Below are 15,370 nucleotides of genomic sequence, written 5' to 3'. Positions count from 1 at the left end.
TACAGATTAACGTCACACAAACAGAGAAAAGGACACAATCCATGTTACAAAACATGCACCTGCACATTTCCACCAGAGGGGGCGGCAGTAAAACATTCATTCATTATCTGTAACCGCTTATCCAATTCAGGGTTGCGGTGGGTCCAGAGCCTACCTGGAATCATTGGGCGCAAGGTGGGAATACACCCTGGAGGGGGCGCCAGTCCTTCACAGGGCAACACAGACACACACACAAATACACACTCACAGACACTTTTGAGTCACCAATCCACCTACCAACGTGTGTTTTTGGACTGTGGGAGGAAACGGGAGCATCCGGAGGAAACCCACACGGACACGGGGAGAAAACACCACACTCCTCACAGACAGTCACCCGGAGGAAACCCACACGGACATAGGGAGAACACATCAACTCCTCACAAACAGTCACCCGGAGCGGGAATCGAACCCACAACCTCCAGGCCCCTGGAGCTGTGTGACTGCGACACTACCTGCTGCACCACCGTGCCGCCCGGCAGCAAAACAGAGCAGCTTTAAAGCTGGGATTTAAAGGGGAAGTGTGAGAGTGTGGTGACACTCACAGTGGATCTGGACAGTACTGTGGCTGAGGAAGTCTCCGCCCCCTTAACAGGTAATGAGTGACATCGTAGGGATCAACTTCAGGGTACGGACTCGCTCCACGGGTCAATAACTCCCACATCAGGACCCCAAACGACCACTGCACAGAAAGAGAGAGAGAGAGAGGGAGAGAGAAGGAGAATGGAGAAAGAAAGAGAGTATTATGAGTGTTTTGTTTGTACTTATTTTTTGCCATTTTGCTAAGGGATACTATTGGACGGTGTTCCATACCACATCAGACTTGGAAGTGAATTTCTGCGTCTGCAGGCTCTCGATGGCCATCCACTTGACCGGCAGCTTGGCCTTCCTGTGGTCCTGGATGCTGTAGTACTCTTTATCAAACACATCTCTGGCCATGCCAAAGTCCGCCACCTTCACTGTGTACGACTCGTCGAGCCTGCGGAGAGATTCCAGGTCAGCGTCAGTGAGAATGATCCACCATCCAAATGGCAAATGACCTGGCCCCTGGCTAGAACTCGTAAGCGGACACTGACGTGTGTTCCTGACTCACATGCAGTTGCGGGCAGCTAGATCCCTGTGGACAAACTTCTTCATCGCAAGGTACTCCATGCCCTTAGCCACCTGCAGCCCGAATCCAATCAGGTCCTTCACCGTGGGGTTCTGGAGGACACAGACACCATCCATTAGGTAATCCACAGAGGGACAGTCCATTAGAAAGAACAGAGACGTCACACTGACCCTGTTCTCACAGCGTATGAAGTGGCGCAGGTCTCCGTGCTTCATGTAGGGCAGGACCACCAAGGGCAGCCCTTCGTCCGGCAGCAGGATGCCCAGCAGAGACAGAACGTTACTGTGGTGAAATCCCTTCATCAGGATCCCTTCCTTCAAAAACTGCTCCACCTCCTCCACGTCCGTTATCCCTGAGAACACACGGGGACACGGCACGCACAGAGCATACGTTATACATGACATTACACCGCCAAGAGTGTGTGGACACCTACTTATTTCACTTCGCTGTGAGGATTTGGTGGCACTGGGCCATGAGAGCATCAGTAGCAGGTTTTCCATCCACCAGATTTTTGCAAATTATGACAGCAAATGCACAAACGAGCGATAGAAAAGGGGCTTTTGAATAAACAATGACGTTTCAGCAGGTTCATACCTACTGCGCATGAGACACAGTGTCCCCCCAGAGCTCCGGATTGACCTCGCGACCACAGGGTTCCAATAGACTGAGACTCAGAGACTTTTATTTTCTTTTATAAGGTTTTGGATGGAAACCTCACTAGTGATGTCAGGTCCTGATGACGTACGATAAGCTCTGGTCTTGATTGGAGCTCCTTGACCCAAAAGAACACACTTCCACTATTCAGTTGCTCAGGTGCCCTATTCACACCCTATGTTTCAGATGGAACGCTGAGGCAGACCGAGCGACTTGAGCAGCTCGTACCAAATAACAACACAATGTTTGTGGTTTGGACGTGCTGTGTTTTGACTATAATTAATACGACACTGAACAAAAAGTCTAATGTAAACGCTGAGAAGAAACAGTTTCAGCGACCAAAGCACCATCACACACCAAATAATAAAAAGTGCTCAAAAAACAAGAGAGGAACAAGCTCCCAGCAACATTAGAAAAAATACCCCCCAATATTTACAGTACAAGCCTCGTCACTGAACTGTCAGGGTCCAAAATACAAAAACAAAATAATCGTTAATTAATCGTAATCATGGTAAAATGTACAATTAATCGTGATATTGATTTACACTCATATCGGCCAGCACTAGTGCCAGTCAAAAGTTTGGAAATGTCTTCTCATTCAGTGGTTTTTCTTAGATTTTTTTTATAAATTTCTACATTGTAAATGAATATGGAAGACATTAAAACTATAAAGGAACTAAATATGGAAATATGTAGTAAACAAAAAAGTGTTAAACAAACCAGAATATGTTTTATACTTTAGATTCTTCAAAGTAGCCTCTCTGCGTTCATGAGGTTGTCTCCTGGAATGGTTTTCCGTGAACAGCCACCTCTCTCTCTCTCTCTCTCTCTCTCTCTATATATATATATATATATATATATATATATATATATTCATGTGTGTGTGTTTGGAAGTGTCTGTTAACTCACTGTTGAGTGACTTCACGGCGCAGTGGATCTCTCTGTTGTTGTGGTCAGTGAGGTAACCATGATACACTGTCCCAAAGTGACCTGCAGAGCAAATCATAGGTTGCTAGTTACATAATAAAATGTAATGCTCTTCCAATGTCCATCGCTCTAATAACAAATACCCAGTGACGAGAAACAACAACAAACTGTATAAACTGAAATCCTTTACCTTTCCCGATTATCTGGTGCAGCTGGATGTTGAGCAGCTCCGCCGGGATCAGGACGTCCTTCACTTCCTCCAGGAGCTGGGGCCGGAAGCTGCTGATGGAGATTTTCTCAGGGGGCATGAGCGGTGCGAGGCTGGGGTCCAGCGTGCTGGCGTAGGCCAGGCCTGGAAACGCTACTGCCCCTTGAACCACAGGGGTCACACTGTGGGGCATCTCCCCTAGGGAGGAGGAGATACAGGGCATTTAAAATAATAATTCTTTCAAAGACAGGAATAAGGCTTTAATACGGACTGTAGCTTTTATTTACAGTAACTCCGCCCTAACCTACTGAGCTTTTACACTGAAACCTCCCATTTCATTTCAGGCTTCAGGTTTAGAGCAGATGTTTCTGCATGTTTGGCATATGAAATGCATTCATTATACTATTACCATGAGCTTTTAATGACGTGTGCAATATTACATGGTGCCTCACCTCGCCTGTAATCTCCTACAGGGTGCAGCTCCACACTGCCGTTGCCTGTGAGACTGTGATTGTGGGAATAGTGGGACAGCCGGCTCTCAGCCAGGGAACCTGTGGATTATTTTACAAGGAGATGTTAGTTTCAACTCTTCACGCATGCCAAAGGGCTTGAAGAATTTCTCAATCAGGTGGTTTCCTCAAGGAAATGTCAGTGTATCACTAGGATTAACTCCATATACCTCACTAAAACAAGTGTTAAGCCTCTTTTCTCCGGGAAAACAAAGGTAGTCTCAAGTAGAGAGAGCCTTCCATGATGAGAGAATCGGTGGTCTTGCCCTTAAGCATGAGAACACCTCACACTGTGTGGAACCAGACACTCCGACCTGGAGGAATAGGAAGGCAATGCCCTAAAGTCCTTTGGGTTCCACAGGGTGCAAAGCATTCCTTCACTTAAGGGCAAGGCCTTCCTGCTGCTTGGAGTGTCACTGACATCGGGAGTCTGGCTCCCAACCGTAACCTGCAGTGTATTTTATATTAATATAAAATCATCATTGTATCACAGTGATGAAATCCAGAAGTATGACTCCAACCATTTTCCTCACCTTTCTTCTTCTTCTTCTTCAGGTGTTTCATGGCGATGAAGGCCAGCACAGCCCCGACCACCAGAGCGGTCAGGATCCCCAGCACCACGCCCACCATGTAGTGATTACTGACCAACCTCACCGTCCCCACACTGTGGACGTGACCATTCACGGTGATCTGGCACAGAAGCAAACTGTGATTACCCTTAATAACTGACCTATACTACAGTTAATAATACATACAAGGCTTTATACAGCTCAGAAAAGTGTTAATGAAAAACATGTATCTCCCAAAGTAGTATCTTTAAAGGAGAAGGAAAAAACCCTTCTTAACTTTCAGTGGACGTGAATGTAAAAAGATTTAATTCCAAATATATTTGGAGCATTCCTATTGGTCCATTTATCATGACATTTTCACACAGTGTGAAGGACAGCTGCTTTGTTCAAATGATGTAGTAAACTAAACATCCACAAACATGGAGATACATGTTTCATTTGGAAATTCTCGTTCTGGTCCTATTTGAACCCTGTCCTTAGCACTGGAGTCTGACCTTGACAGGTAAGCCCTCATTGGGGATGGTGAGGTTCTTGGGAATTCTGCAGGTGATCTCGTTATCTAAAACCTTGGCCCCACAGTCCACTCCACCCACCGTCATCGTGATCTTCATGCAGGAGTTCACCAGATTCAGCTTCTGATGCTGTTAAACAAACAGTACAGCAACAAACATGAAGCTAAGGTCAAAATGACCAATGACAAGCCCTTTGGGTTAGAAAGATATGAAGGCCCCTATATCGGGCTGTGGAGTGATGAAGCTAAATCCAGTACGTTTGGGATGAGCTGAAGTGTTGTCATCCAACATCAGCACATGACCTCAGGAATGTTTATGAGGCTGAATGCCATCAAATCTTCACAAAAATGTTACAACATGTAGTTATAATCCTTCCTAGAGTACTTTCAGCCACACAGAGTCTCCAACAACATCCAGCTGGTGTGATTATGTCTGAAAGTTAACTCTTTCCTGACATGTACTGCAAGCACTGGGTCCTGAAAATGCACTCACATGTAAAGAGACCTCATCAAAGCCAGGGTACAGCTGCAGGACGTGTCCCTCCGTCTCAAAGGGGATTGGCCGTCCATACGGGTGATAAGAGAAGTCCTGCTTCCACAGACCCAGAGCTCCGTCCATATCAAAGGACAACTCCCCCTCCTCCGTCTCATCTCTGTGGAAAACCGGAGTCATACACTCCATGCGGGTGGGCTTGGCCTTCCCCCTGCACTCCTGCGGAGGGAGGAGCAAAGAAAACCACAGTTTGCAGGTGTTTTACAGTGAAGTGGCGTTATTAGGCATGAGACACATGTGGTCACTCTGACACAGGGCATTGAGCAGACGGCAGAGTTAAAAATAAAAATACAGCATGATAAAACAGAACAGAAATAATAACAGAAAAGTTTTCTCAGGTCAGCGTCAACAAGAGAATTCTCAGGATTTTAATTCAAATGGATTCCAAAACCGAAACAAAATTACATTATTGATTTTAAATAATTTAAACCCCCTATATTTATCCCAATGAAACTGAGCTGAAAATCTATCTGTCTGAGAGTTCTGTGATAAAGAGAATATACGCTAAGCTCTTACAGTGGACACAGGCTTGAGGTGGCTCTCTTTGGGTTTGAAGTGGATGATGGTCCTGTAAACTGAATCCAGATTCTTCCCTTCAATGGTGATCATCGACCCACTACAGATATCACACACACAAGCACACACAGAGGCAAACATCAATATAGAGGGATTCTGTGACCAATGAGGACAATACAAATTCTGGTCTCAGATTAAATGTTGTCAACACAGATTCTGAAACATAGATCTCTTTAACGCAGCTGACCTGGAGCTTCCAGGCACACTAGGATTGGAAATGCTCAGAGTGAGCTTTAAAATACTTTTAAATGGTAGCTCAGTCCTCAGTCCTGTAAAAAACAATCAGCTCAAATTGTCTCATTAGCCCAGGGCTTTTAATGTGTAATATGAACAAATATTAACAAAAGTAACAAAAATGAAAGCAGCACACGACAATAAGAGCATCTCCTTTCTTCTGCTCATATGAACAGGAGACACACTCCTACTCTAGGGGGCATTCTCTCCTCGATGCTCCATGATGCTCCACTTCACACCTGATGCTAATGTTGTTTCTTTATTTTATAAATAAAATAAACCAGTGTTACTGAATTAGTGGGAAATAAGCAAATATCAAAGAATGAAAATGTAAAAAATGGCAATGTTTATGACAAAGTTATTTAAATATTTATGGTTTTTTTTTTTCAACAAACAAGCCCCCCCCCCCAACAGTTTGAAAGTATCCAATAGTAGAAACGTATCCATGGTTCCCCAATCCTTCACCTCTGTGTTGTATTTAAAAAATCAATCTCCCTTCACCACCGCAAACCTGAATTGGTTAAGCGGTTATAGACAATGAATGAATGAATGAATGAATGAATGAATACATAAATTTCCCAGCATATGGACCCTTTAATCTCCCCCTGAAAAGCTTGGTACCTGTCAAAGCTGCAGTCCGGGAGAACAGAGAGGATTTCAGGAGTTTGTTTATAGCGGAACACTCTGGTGGTCACCACGCGGGATTTATCGATGTAAACCTGGAGGACCACGTCCTTCACCTCAGTGACTGGCTGAGACAGACACACGATATACGACAGGTTTCCTCGCACCATGGACACACTGCAGGGAGCCAGAGAAATCGTTTGATTTTGTTTCTTTGGGAATCTCAGGTTTGATCACAGTTTGAATCTATATATATATATATATATATATTATAATAATATATAATTTTGATGCACTAACATGCTGATATATCCTCCTGTGTGGAACCATAGCTAGATGAATATTTATGTTTGGACACACAGAAGCCCACTCACTGTTGGATAGGGCAGCTCTCGCCGTCCAGAGTGACTTTGCGGTTCCTCCCTGAGTGAAGGTAAGGTCCGGTGATGGTGATCAGGGTCCCTCCGTTCACCGGCCCATAATCTGGCTGCACCTCAGTAATGTTGGGGAGCTGAGAATCACACAAACACACACACGCACACACACACACACACACACACACACATATACACAAACATATAACCATAGTTATAGTAAATGCAAGGATAGGACTATACAGCCTCATATATTCATTATATAATCTACACAGACTGAATCTCTGTCTCTCTTTAATCTCTCACTACTGTAGCTGAACATTGCTTGACCTTGACTGTCCTTGTTTTGCTGGCAACAAATGCCAGTATGCAAAGCTGTTAATACATTTCAGCTCAGAAAAGATGAGATTCAATCCCTTTGATGCCTCAGCCATCAAAGCCCAGGTTGTTATCTAGTGTGGGCATCTATCAGCTGATGTGACAGATCTGGGCAGTTTGCATTCCCCTTCAGTGCTGTTGCATCAGCAGCTGTTTGAAAACAAGAGGTGAGTCTTGGGGCTGGGGGCACTGTGTGCGTTCAGGGGGGGGGTGGGCTTAAATGATTTAAGAATACAATAACTGTGGAGAAAACTTGGCAAAAACTGGAGATAAAAAACATTGAATTTTTGTAGTAAGCCACAACCTGAACCTGAGCCATATATGAACGATAAAACTAATTACCACAAAGGTGAATCCAGGCATCTCAGCTTTACCCTCAATAGCGTAAGACCCCTCCACTCGACCCTCGTTCACCCTCGCTGTGACATTAACTGGATGAAACAGAGGCTCAGTCGCTGAGGACCGGATCTTACACATCAGTCTACGCAACAAAAACACACATTATGTTCATGAGAGGAACTGAAACATCACTGAATAAACAAGCTGCAAAAACAGCTGTTCGGATTTCTTCAGAGATGTGATGTCAGCCCCACCCAAGCATGATGGGGATGGGGAGTGGTGTTTTTTTTTCAGATTCCAGCATCACAAAAGGTAAATATAAGGGCGGTTCTCACACTGTGCTGTTGCTCTTGAGCGGCTGGACCACGCAGGACGTTTCTCCGAGCTTCACCTCATGGGTCCTGGTGCTTATGGCAGGTCTCTGGGGCGACTGGAACTCCCAGCCGCACAGAGTAAGCTCCGTCTGACCATCAGGGGGCGCTGTCGCTGGGAAAAACTGTCCATAACATACACACACCCACACAAGTACACAAACGGTGAAAGTTAAGGCTATGTGTAGTCAAAAAATCTAGCTCACTCTCTCTTACAGCCATTAAAGTCAGTGCTGACCTGTGTGATGACTGGAGGACAGGATTCTTTGGCCCAAAATCCAAGACACTCGGACGCCCGAACGCAGCGCCCAGAACACCAGCCACACGCCATGAACAGAGGGGACATCAAACACACGGCACACGTGAGAAAGTGAGAACACCCTGGACCTCTCTGAGGAACCTGAATCATCTGTAAGTTGCACACACAATTACACACACAGTTACACACACACACACACACACACACTGTGTGTCACTTTGGCCACAATGGGTAAAACTGTGGTTTTGTGTTATTTTATTTCGTCTCATAATGAAAGAATTAATCCAATGTTTTCTCCAATGACTCTCCTTCGCATCTGGACACAGCCGTTACACTGGCCTCTAGTAGCCGGAAGGAGCTCTGAAAGTATTGTAGAATACGATGCTTGATGTTTGTGAGCTGGTGGCTGTAATAAAATACCTTATTCCCCACTATGAAGAGCAGGTGGTCCGGGGGCAGGACAGCGGCAATGGCAGAGACCCTTTGGTTTTCCACGAGAGAGTAGTTGGCAAAGATGATTGGACTGGATCTCCTCAGGACGAGCTTAAATAAAGACAGATCAGACATCCCCAGACCACCCAGAGAACACACACATACACACACACACACAAACACACAGTTACAGTCAAATGATTAAGCTCCTGAAAATACTCTAATAAAAAATAGTGTCATTGATGCAAAACACAATGTCACCCCCTTGTGGAGCAATCCATACACGTGAGTAAAAATGTCAGATAGTGCACCTTGCTAGTGAGTGAGTTAGTGAGTGAGTGAGTGAGCTGAAGTGAAAGTGAGGGAGTGCGTGAGTGAGTGCCTGCATAAGGAAAGAACTGAGTGAATGAGTGAGTGAGCTGGAAAGGAAGTGAGGGAGTGAGTGATTGAGCACCTGCATAAGGAAGGACCTGAGTGAATGAATGAGTGAGCTGGAGAGGAAGTGAGGGAGTGAGTGAGTGAGCGCCTACATAAGGAAGGAACTGAGTAAATGAGTGAGTGAGCTGGAAAGGAAGTGAGGAAGTGAGTGAGTGAGCGCCTGCATAAGGAAGGAACTGAGTGAATGAGTGAGTGAGCTGGAGAGAAAGTGAGGAAGTGAGTGAGTGAGCGCCTGCATAAGGAAGGAACTGAGTGAATGAGTGAGTGAGCTGGAGAGGAAGTGGAGTGAGTGAGTGAGCGCCTGCATAACGAAGAAACTGAGTGAATGAGTGAGTGAGCTCAAAAGGAATTGAAGGAGTGAGTGAGTGAGTGCCTGCATACAGAAGAAACTGAGTGGATGAGTGAGTGAGCTGGAGAGGAAGTTAGGGAGTGAGTGAGTGAGCGCCTCCATAAGGAAAGAACTGAGTGAATGAGTGAGTGAGCTGGAGAGGAAGTGAGGAAGTGAGTGAGTAAGTACCTGCATAAGGAAGGAACTGAGTGAATGAGTGAGTGAGCTGGAGAGGAAGTGGAGTGAGTGAGTGAGCGCCTGCATAATGAAGAAACTGAGTGAATGAGTGAGTGAGCTGGAAAGGAAGTGAAGGAGTGAGTGAGTGAGTGAGTGAGTGCCTGCATACAGAAGAAACTGAGTGGATGAGTGAGTGAGCTGGAGAGGACGTTAGGGAGTGAGTGAGTGAGCGCCTCCATAAGGAAGGAACTGAGTGAATGAGTGAGTGAGCTGGAGAGGAAGTGAGTGAGTAAGCACCTGCATAAGGAAGGAACTGAGTGAATGAGTGAGTGAGCTGGAGAGGAGGTTAGGGAGTGAGTGAGCGTCTCCATAAGGAAGGAACTGAGTGAATGAGTGAGTGAGCTGGAGAGGAAGTGAAGGAGTGAGTGAGTGCCTGCATACAGAAGAAACTGAGTGAATAAGTGAGTTAGCTGGAGAGGAAGTGAGGAAGTGAGTGAGTAAGTGCCTGCATACAGAAGAAACTGAGTGAATGAGTGAGTGAGCTGGATAGGAAGTGAGGAAGTGAGTGAGTGCGTGAGTGAGTGAGTGTCTGCACACAGAAGAAACTGAATGAATGAGTGAGTGAGCTAGAGAAGTGAGGAAGTGGGTGAGTGAGTGTCTGCATAAGGAAGGAACTGAGTGAATGAGTGAGTGACCTGGAGAGGATGTAAGGGAGTGAGTGAGTGCCTGCATAAGGAAGGAACTGAATGAATAAGTGAGTGAGCTGGAGAGGAAGTGAGGGAGTGAGTGAGTGAGCGCCTGCATAAGGAAGGAACTGAGTGAATGAGTGAGTGAGCTGGAGAGGAAGTGAGGGAGTGAGTGAGTGCCTGCATAAGGAAGGAACTGAATGAATAAGTGAGTGAGCTGGAGAGGAAGTGAGGGAGTGAGTGAGTGAGCGCCTGCATAAGGAAGGAACTGAGTGAATGAGTGAGTGAGCTGGAGAGGAAGTGAGGGAGTGAGTGAGCGCCTGCTTAAGGAAGGAGCTGAGTGAATGTGTGAGTGAGCTGGAGAGGAAGTTAGGGAGTGAGTGAGTGAGCACCTGCATAAGGAAGGAACTGAGTGAATGAGTGAGTGACCTGGAGAGGATGTAAGGGAGTGAGTGAGTGCCTGCATAAGGAAGGAACTGAATGAATAAGTGAGTGAGCTGGAGAGGAAGTGAGGGAGTGAGTGAGCGAGTGCCTGCATAAGGAAGGAACTGAGTGAATGAGTGAGTGAGCTGGAGAGGAAGTGAGGGAGTGAGTGAGCGCCTGCTTAAGGAAGGAGCTGAGTGAATGTGTGAGTGAGCTGGAGAGGAAGTTAGGGAGTGAGTGAGTGAGCACCTGCATAAGGAAGGAACTGAGTGAATGAGTGAATGAGCTAAATAGGAAGTGAGTAAGTAAAACTCATAAGTAACTCTTCAGGTCCTAAACTAAAAGATTCAGACACATAAGGTTTTCATTTAAAACCGCTCAGTGACCCACAGCTACTTCAAAACAGTTCCCAGAGATGCAGCGTGTTGTGGGCGTCTTGGCTCTGACTCATTTGTCCACTTTGTCTCAGAGCATATTTTTCTTCTTCTATCATCTAATGTCAGTTAAAGTGTAAATCACTTTTACAGCAATGTCTTGGAATAAAGGGGGAGGGAGGAGTGCTTTCCAAAAGCTACAAAGTGCAGTCTCTTCAGTGCTGAGCCTGAGGTAGCAACAGCAGAGGCTCTATTCTCCAAAAATAGAGTCGTAGCGACAGAAGGAGTGATACCTGGTCAGTACCAAAAGCGCTAGGCGCTGTGCATGTCCCACCTGCAGTAGGCGGCCGTCTGCTGTGCCGATGTGAGCCAGAGTCTTGTTCTCGATCCTGGTGACCAGCAGAGAGGTCAGCAGAGTGTCCCTCATCTGTCTGTTGAAGAGGTCCACCCTGTAATACGGCTGAGCCACCAGCGTGGGCTGGTCCCTGCAGCTAACGTTGTGTTCCATACTCTGCTTACACACACACACACACACACACACACACACACACACACAGAGACACAGAGAGAAAATATGAATCCTGCATGTTTTCTGCTGTGTTCTATCTTCGTTGCTGTAACAGCCTCTAATCATATGGAAAGACCTTAGCATGAGATATTGGAACATTTACACATGTAATGCTCATGTGCAGCTCCTCCATAGCATCCCTCAGTGGGTGCATTTTAAAATGCAGCAAGGTGACGCAGCAGGTAGTGTCGCAGTCACACAGCTCCAGGGACCTGGAGGTTGTGGGTTCAAGTCCTGCTCCAGGTGACTGTCTGTTAGGAGTTTGGTGTGTTCTACCTGTTTCTGCGTGGGTTTCCTCCGGTGCTCTGGTTTCCTCCCACAGTCCAAAAACACAAGTTGGTAGGTGGATTGGCGACTCAAAAGTTTTCATAGGTGTGAGTAGTGTGTGAGTGAATGTGTGTCGCCCTGTGAAGAATTGGCACCCCCTCCAGGGTGTGATCCTGCCTTGCACCCACTGGAACTGTAAAAGACTAGTTACATTCAATGAATGAATGAATTCCCTCATTATAGGAACATCCAGTGAGCAATTTTCCACAAGGATCCACTGCTGAAGGGAATGTTCCTCCATGGGGTCATTCACGTGGCAAGAATTAAATTCAGGAATCAGTGTCCAGACGGGTTAAGGCATGAAGGACTTGCTCAAAGTGAAGGAAAGTGCACTGTCACTCTTCCTCTGTGGAAAATTACAATGACGTCACTCAGCATGGCAGGACAAGCAGAGAGCGAGGCGTTTTGGCAGGAGGCTCTGATTACACATGTGCTCATAAAAAAAAATAAAAAAATCATCACAGTCAGGGACATGTTTGTTTGCTCTGAGCAGAAGACCTCATTCTTTTATTTGAAAGTGTCCTTCAGCTGCTACGAGTCTGAAATATTCAGTAAAGACTGAAATATTCATTCAATAGTCAGAGCCTCCAGGTCGGATTTGACCTTTTTTTGGACCACATCAGGTACCATACATATTAACATCTCACAAACAGACACGAAATGTTAATTTAAGAAGGTTAAACTGTTTGTTTTTTGTTATCTCTTTATAACTGTGTGTAAAAGTTGTATGCGCTATGTGCTGCCACATTGACAAATTTGTATATAAAATATTTCCACCAGAGAGGGCGCCAATTCCCCAGTTTTATTTTACCTTAAAATTACAGCTTCAGAATCACTGTGATGCTCAACTGAGCTGTAAAATGGAGACTAGAGCCTCTGTCATTGCTACTCTGGGCTCAGCACTGCAGAGACTGCACTGGGTAATTTTGGAGGAGGGTCGGAAACTACATGACAATTTCTGCCCTCTCCTGATTTCAGAACAGTGCTGTAAAAGTAAATCACACACTACAACTTTAGGCGGGCGAGTGTGTGAGTGAATGTGTGAGTGTGTGTCGCCCTGTGAAAGACTGGTGCCCCCTCCAGGATGTGATCCTGTCTTGCGTCCAGTGATTCCAGGTAGGCTCCAGACCCACCGCGACCTTGAACTGGACAAGCGGTAACAGACAATGAATGAATGAATGAGTCCAGGAGCAAAATTGCCAAATCTAACCTAGTGTTCCTTTAAGAGAGTGTAAAATATGTATTATAATCAAACTGCCAAACAATGTGGTTGATTAAAAGGATCAAGAGGGTAGATCTCTCTGCTGCAGAATTGATTTCTGTGTTTGTCTAGGCATATGCCATCCAAAACCACAAAACACCAAGGTCCTGAAGTGCTTATTAATGGCATTAGTGCAGTGTGTTTAATACACTCCCTCACACAGAGATAAGAGAGCTTGTGAATTAGGTTAGAGGCTAATTCAACACCACCACCACCCTTTAAAGCACAGGGCACTGCTTTATCTATACTGAATTTTCCTGTACTGATACCTAGGATGGAGCACCTCTGGAATGAGTTGGTACAGAACTAGTCATTCAACATCTGCACCAGGATTCATTGAATTTCTTTTTTTCCTCTTCAAGTACCAACAGTAATGTTTCATCATCTAGTACAGCCTTCTCAGAGCAGTAGACGTTGTGACAGTAGCCACTCTATAGAAGAAATGGTCATTTTAATCCAAATTTCACAGAAATTGTGGGGGACATAAAAGACTCTCTGCTTCCTCTGTCCCTTTGTGTACTTGGGTTAAAAGAAAAGCCCAAAAAGACTTTGAAGTTTCATTATAGAGGCACAGTCTGTGCATAGTGAATAAACCTTAAATCAAACTGTCCCTAACACAATAATCAACACAGGGTAACCATGACATCCAATAATAGTCACTGAGCAATAGTCCTAACACAATACAGTGGAACCTCTACCTATGAACTTGATCCGTTCCGTGACCCGGTTCGTAAGTGGAAAAGTTTGTTTCTCGAGACAATTTTCCCCTTTTAAAATAATGGAAAAGCAATTAATTCCAGCCCACCCCGAAAGTCACCCTTTTTGCACTGATATATGTTTACAAAACCCTCAAATTAGTAAAAAAATACATGTAGCATTACTAAAAATAAAAAAGAAATACAGTGGTAACAGTAATAAAAAAGAAATAAAGTTTTAAGTGGTTACATATCGCTACCTTGAAGACGTGTCGACTGGCTGGAGGAGTAACACAGGCACTGGCTGTATGACAGGAGGTGGGGGTGGGTGGAATAACGGAGAGTAGGCGGGTGAATGTGGGGAGACAAAGCGTTGATACGGCTTGACTTGGCACGAATTTCGATGTCTGTTATTTACACTAATGCTAAATTGCTAAAGCTACAATTTGCTAATCTTAAAAGCTCACTCAAGTCTGGCTGCACTGGGAGACTCGCCTATAGGGGTTAGTGGCCATTTCCAGCGGCCGACTCGGGTTGGTTTCTAGAGTCATGGTTCGTTGGTGGAGGCAAAAAATATTCAAATGCCCGGTTCGTATCTTGGAAAGTTCGTTAGTATAGGCGTTCGTTAGTAGAGGTTCCACTGTATTACCAAACTGTAAATGACCCTGGAAAATGCCAGAAATGGGTTTTGAAGGTCCAAGCCAAAACAAACAAACAAAAAATCAAACAAAAGCACTGCTGACAGTGGACCGACCTCATGTGGGCAGCTCTCACATGGCTGGAAGTGACACAGTCCCCTGGACAGCTGCTCTGGGCCGGACTTGCAGCAGTCCTCCACTCCTTCGTCTATAAACGAGTTGACAGAGTCCATGGGGAAGGCACAAAGAGCCGAGTCGTGCTCCGTGACCCCCGAGTCGTCCGTCACGGCGAAGACCCCGTACAGGATGTCGTCCTCCTCCTCCGCCCCCAGCTCATCAGCCAGCTCTCGCCCGGCCTTGCCGAAGTGAGCCGCCTGCACCACGTTATACACAATGTCCTTGAAGGCTTCGTTAGTGTTGCTTCTCCGTCTCCGTTTTGGCTCGAAACGGCACTCCAACACAACCTCCCGGTACCTGGGGTCAGGAGAGAGCACAGAACATCACACGATAATTATTACATCTAACCAATCAGTGTCTATGTCCATCGAAATAAGCACCCTTTCACCCTGTCCTTCAATGGTGCACCCCACAGAACAGGTATGATTTGGGTGGTGGATCATTCTCAGCACTGCAGTGACACTGACGTGGTGGTGGTGTGTTAATGCATGTTGTGCTGGTATGAGTGGATCAGCGATGCTAGAGTTCAAACCCCTTAGTGTCACTGCTGGACTGAGAAAAGTTCTCCAACCAAAAACAGCCAGCCGACAACATCCTGTGTCCACTGATGAAG

At 45.6% G+C, this 15,370-nt stretch overlaps 1 protein-coding gene across 1 annotated transcript in view; it reads right to left on the bottom strand.

The window, feature by feature from the left end:
- The window catches only part of mst1rb (macrophage stimulating 1 receptor b), a 29,979-nt gene that overhangs the window by 3,142 nt on the left and 11,467 nt on the right, over window positions 1–15,370 (bottom strand). Inside the window, exons 3-21 of the mRNA XM_066671851.1 lie at window positions 14,697–15,054; window positions 11,426–11,602; window positions 8,654–8,776; window positions 8,213–8,383; window positions 7,939–8,099; window positions 7,607–7,745; window positions 6,887–7,023; window positions 6,510–6,689; window positions 5,595–5,694; window positions 5,019–5,237; window positions 4,509–4,655; window positions 3,979–4,135; window positions 3,389–3,487; window positions 2,919–3,134; window positions 2,711–2,791; window positions 1,318–1,499; window positions 1,130–1,239; window positions 850–1,015; window positions 582–718 (exon numbers count right to left, since the gene is read on the bottom strand). Of these exons, the coding sequence (XP_066527948.1) occupies window positions 582–718; window positions 850–1,015; window positions 1,130–1,239; window positions 1,318–1,499; window positions 2,711–2,791; window positions 2,919–3,134; window positions 3,389–3,487; window positions 3,979–4,135; window positions 4,509–4,655; window positions 5,019–5,237; window positions 5,595–5,694; window positions 6,510–6,689; window positions 6,887–7,023; window positions 7,607–7,745; window positions 7,939–8,099; window positions 8,213–8,383; window positions 8,654–8,776; window positions 11,426–11,602; window positions 14,697–15,054 (3,060 nt within the window). The remainder of the gene's footprint in view (window positions 1–581; window positions 719–849; window positions 1,016–1,129; window positions 1,240–1,317; window positions 1,500–2,710; window positions 2,792–2,918; window positions 3,135–3,388; window positions 3,488–3,978; window positions 4,136–4,508; window positions 4,656–5,018; window positions 5,238–5,594; window positions 5,695–6,509; window positions 6,690–6,886; window positions 7,024–7,606; window positions 7,746–7,938; window positions 8,100–8,212; window positions 8,384–8,653; window positions 8,777–11,425; window positions 11,603–14,696; window positions 15,055–15,370) is intronic.

The sequence above is a fragment of the Hoplias malabaricus genome, chromosome 5 (assembly GCF_029633855.1).
Source record: "Hoplias malabaricus isolate fHopMal1 chromosome 5, fHopMal1.hap1, whole genome shotgun sequence".
Lineage (NCBI taxonomy): Eukaryota > Metazoa > Chordata > Actinopteri > Characiformes > Erythrinidae > Hoplias > Hoplias malabaricus.
The sequence above is the reverse complement of the archived record's forward strand: the minus strand, read 5'-3'. Positions and strand labels throughout refer to the sequence as shown.